At 40.4% G+C, this 4,619-nt stretch overlaps 1 protein-coding gene across 1 annotated transcript in view; it reads left to right on the top strand.

Moving 5' to 3' along the window:
* Window positions 1–4,576, top strand: part of myot (myotilin) — a gene marked incomplete at its 5' end in the record, with an annotated part of 91,112 nt that extends 86,536 nt beyond the window's left edge. The window contains 1 exon segment of the mRNA XM_037675403.1: window positions 3,592–4,576. Coding sequence (XP_037531331.1) covers window positions 3,592–3,734 — 143 coding nt within the window.
* Window positions 4,577–4,619: the final 43 nt, after the last annotated feature.

Below are 4,619 nucleotides of genomic sequence, written 5' to 3'. Positions count from 1 at the left end.
TATATATATATATATATATATATAAAAAACATTTACGTAATCTAACAAAGTTAAGTCAGGTCCTCTGAACGGATTAAAAAAAATTGCTTGTTAAAGCGTTTCGTCTTTTATCCAAAATACTTTGTCAGGCTGAGAATATGTAAAAAAACTCAGTCTTATAAATAGCTCCTTTTCATAGTGGATCAACCAGTTTGTTGTTGACATCCATAATTTGCTGTTCACATGATAAAGGAGGACCATTAGCAAGGAAGAACGTGGCCAGACAGCATTGAATGGTTCAGTGTAGAATGTTGTGAAGAAAACAAAAGGGTAAAATCAGACAAAAAGATGAAATGGTGGAAGCTGAGGAAAGAAGAATGCTATGAGAAATTCAGAGAGAAGCTGTTAAAAGCGCTGGGTGGTAAGAAAGGGCTTCCAAATGACTGGGCTACTTCAGCAATTGTAATTAGAGAGACAGGTAGGAGGGTACTTGGTGTGTCATCTGGACAGAGAGTGGACAAGGAAACCTGGTGGTGGAATAGTAAATGAACTGTACTTATATAGTGCCTTTCTATCATATCAAGATACTCAAAGTGCTTTACACTACAATCTGTGCCCTCATTTACCGATTCATACAGCAGTCTAATATATCTGTACAAAGAATAGTCAGTGCTTTCACATTCATACATTGATGGGACACACATCAGAGGCAATGAGGGGTTCAGTGTTTTGCCCAAGGACACTTCAGCATGTGATTGCTGGTGGAATCAACCCCCAACTCTCACATTGGAGGACGACTGCTCTAACCACTCATCCACAGCTGCCCAATAGTGAATAGTGAAGTGAAGGAAGCTATTCAAAGAAAGAGGTTAGCCAAGAAGAAATATAAACAATGAGAGGACTGAAGAGAGGAGACAGGAACATAAGGAGATGCAATGTAGAGCAAAGAGGGAGGTAGCAAAGGAAAAGCAGAAGGCGTATGATGAGTTTTAAGGCTGGACACTAAAGAGGGCGAGAAGGACTTGTATCGATTGGCGAGACAGAAGGATCAGGCTGGAAAGGATGTGCAGCAGGTTAGGCTTGTTAAAGATATGAATGGTAATGTTCTAAGCAGTGAGGAGGGTGTGAGGGAAAGATGGAAGGAGTACTTTGAGGAGCTAATAACTGAAGAGAATGAAAGAGAAAGAAGAGTATAGGTCATAGAAACTGTGGACCAGGAAGTGGGAAAGATAAGTGAGGGTGAAGTCCGGAAATCTCTGAAAAGAATGAAGAAGAGGAAGGCAGTAGGACCTGATGACATACCATTGAAGGTTTGGGTATTTCTTGGAGAGATGGCAGTGCGGTTTCTGACTCGAATATTCAATGGCATATTTGAGGGTGGAAAAAATGCCTGAGGAATGGAGGAGAAGTGTGCTGGTGTCCATTTTTAAGTATGATTGTGATGTACAGAGTTATAGCAACTACAGGGGAATTAAGTTTATAAGTAACACAATGAAGATCTGAGAGAGAGTTGTGGAAGCACGACTTAGACGAGAGGTGAGTACTTGTGAGCAGCAGTATAGTTTCATGCCAATAAAGAGCACCGCAGACGCCATCTTTGCTTTGAGGATGCTGATGGAGAAGTACAGAGAGGGTCAGAAAGAACTCCATTGAGTCTTTGTAGATTTAGAAAAAGCAAATGACGGGGTGCTTAGGGAGGAGGTGTGGTATTGCATGAGGAAATCTGGAGTGGCAGAGAAGTATGTTGGATTGGTAAAGGACTTGTGCAAGGACAGCAGGACAGTGGTGAGATGTGCTGTAGGAGTGACAGATAGCTTCAAGGTGGAGGTGGGATTGCATCAAGGATCGGCTCTGAGCCCCTTCTTGTTTGCTCTTGTGATGGACTGACTAACAGATGAGGTCAGGCAAGAATCCCCATGGACTATGATGTTTGCAGATGACATTGTGATCTGTGGTGAGAACAGGAAACAGGTGGAATAGATCTTGGAGAGGTGTATGTATGCACTTGAAAGAAGAGGACTGAAAGTCAGCTGTAGTAAGACAAAGTATGTGTGTGAATGAAAGGGAGGCCGATGAATTAGTGAGGCCACAAGGACCAAAGATCACAAAGGTGCAGGACTTCAAGTACTCTGAGTCCACTGTCCAGGAAAATGGGGAGTGTGGTAAAGAGGTGAAAAAGAGAGTCCATTCAGGTTGGAGTGGATGGAGAATAGTTTTAGGAGTGATTTGCGACAAAAGTGTGTCAACAAAGGTAAAAGAAAAAAGTTTCCAAGACAGTGGTGAGACCAGCTATGTTGTATGGTCAGGAGACAGAGACATGGACAAAAAGACAGGAGAAAGACATGAAAGTGGCAGAAATGAAAATGTTGAGGTTCTCCTTAAGAGTGACAAGGATGGATAAGATTAGGAATGAGATAATCAGAGGTACAGCACAGGTTGAACAACTGGGAGATGAAGTTAGAGAGGCCAGACTGAGATGGTTTGGACATGTCCAGAGGAGGGACAGTGGGTATATTGGTAGAAGCATGTTAAAAATGGTTGTCCTTGTAGCTGTTTTAAGTGCTGTATAAATAAAATGATATGGTATGGTATGGTTTGGTATGGTATGGTATGGTATGGTATGGTATTGTATGGTATGGTAAAAATGCAGCTGCCAGGAAAAAGACAAAGAGGAGATATATGGATGCAATTAGAGAGGACATGGAGGTAGTTGGAGTGAGGACAGAGGATGCAGAGGACAGAGTGAGATGTAGAAGGATGACTCGCTGTGGAGACAGATGAAGAGGGAAAAGAAGAACACAAAGACGTAGATGTAGACATAGACGAAGACAAAGAAGAATGAAAACCAAGACAATGATCCTAAACACTGTAAGAAGAGGTAGTTTATCGGGTTCGTTTTAAGGAGAACCCGATAAACTACCTGGAATGGTCTTAATATACTGTAGTCATCTCTAATTTGATTTAAGGATTGTTGGAGACGAGCAGAACCTAAGGAAGCTGCAGCAATTTTGTCACGAAGAGTGGACCATTGGTTTGATAAACCTTCACTTAATATTGAGTCAGAATTATTGAAACGTGTTTGACCAGGTTCAGTCATTGTGGCTGCTTGTTTTCTTTTCCAAAATCTTTGCCATCTGTCATGCCCACAGCTGACAAATATTTAAAAACTAATTTAAAATTTTTTTTTCTTATCTTTATTATTTACTTGATGTTTGAATATTTTTTGTGTTATAATCCTGTATTTTTTTTTAAATAATTTATAGTGATGAAACATGCAGAACTGGTGATACATTGTTCCTGTAAGTCTGTACCGGTCACATTTCTGGCAGTGAGCCTTGCCATGCTGGGTCATGCTGTACAGACAAGTTATTTTCAGACTTTGTGGCATGAGAAGAATTTTAGACTGGGTTTGTGGCACTCTGGGTGTTGTCATCTACTAACGCTTTCCAAAAAAGATGACTAAATTTTGTTGCAGATCACTGACAGTGCCGCCATCTTCAATCGAAGAAAGTCAAAACAGTTACGATTATTCACTTCTTGTTATTAGTTTTGTTTTTTGTAACTGATTGGCTGTAGTTGAGCTCATTGGTCTCTTTTACTTGTCTTTTCCAGCTCGCATGACTCCTGCCATGAAAATGGCCCCTTCCGACTCAAAAACACTGAAGCTGCTGTCTTCTATGAGCCATGCCCCTGCTCTGAAAGTAGAGACCCCCGCCCAGCACACGGCCCCGCTGTATGAGAGCGAAGAGCTGTAACGTCATCTGTTCTGACTGTCAGACCTTAAACCTATTTTCAGACTACCAGCATTGCAGCAGATGATTTCATGTCTCAGACTAAATTAATTACATTAATTAGAAGCAATACATTTTTTTTGTTTTTCCACCACTTTATTTACGAAAGCAGATCTTCTTGCTAATACAGTTTTAAAAATCTCCTCAGTTTGTGACATCCAGACCTGCATTTTTACAAGTAGTTTGAAGTAGTTTGGGGAAAATGACGCCAAAGTTTACTGTAGAACTGCATCACAGCAGTTTTGGGAAACATGTTTCAATCTTCTGTTTGTCACCTTTTCTTTGTGTTTATTTCTGTCTATCCTGTCTGCTCTGAGTCAAATATAACTTCTGGCTCATGCTTGTATTAATAGAAATGAGCTTAAAGAGGCAGCTGCAGCCCACCAGCCAACCACCACACTGCAATACAGAGACTGCAAGGTTTTTTTTTGTGTGTTCTGAATGTTTAATTGAAATATTTAAACATAACTTAGATTTGTTTTTTGGTTGCAGCTCACTTCTAGCTCCAGGTTAGACACCAAATAGTTACAACATGGTTCCCTCTTACAACACAGCACTTTAATCTTGATACCTGCCTGCTTGACTGTCATTGGAGGTAGTAACGGTCCTGTGGTTAAAGAAAGTGACTGGAAGGTCACATAAATTTGACTGGTACAGGTGAAGCACCCACATCTGCTTCTGCTCTTATTGCCTCCCTGAAGAGATTAAAACTGTATTTTGTGGGTAAGACTGAAACTGATTTAAAGACAAATTACATACATACATACATACATACATACATGCATACATGCATACATGCATGCATACATACATACATACATACATACATACATACATACATACATACAT

The sequence above is a fragment of the Nematolebias whitei genome, chromosome 4 (assembly GCF_014905685.2).
Source record: "Nematolebias whitei isolate Nwh7 chromosome 4, NemWhi1, whole genome shotgun sequence".
Classification (NCBI taxonomy): domain Eukaryota; kingdom Metazoa; phylum Chordata; class Actinopteri; order Cyprinodontiformes; family Rivulidae; genus Nematolebias; species Nematolebias whitei.
This window is presented reverse-complemented; position numbering and strand designations above follow the sequence as displayed.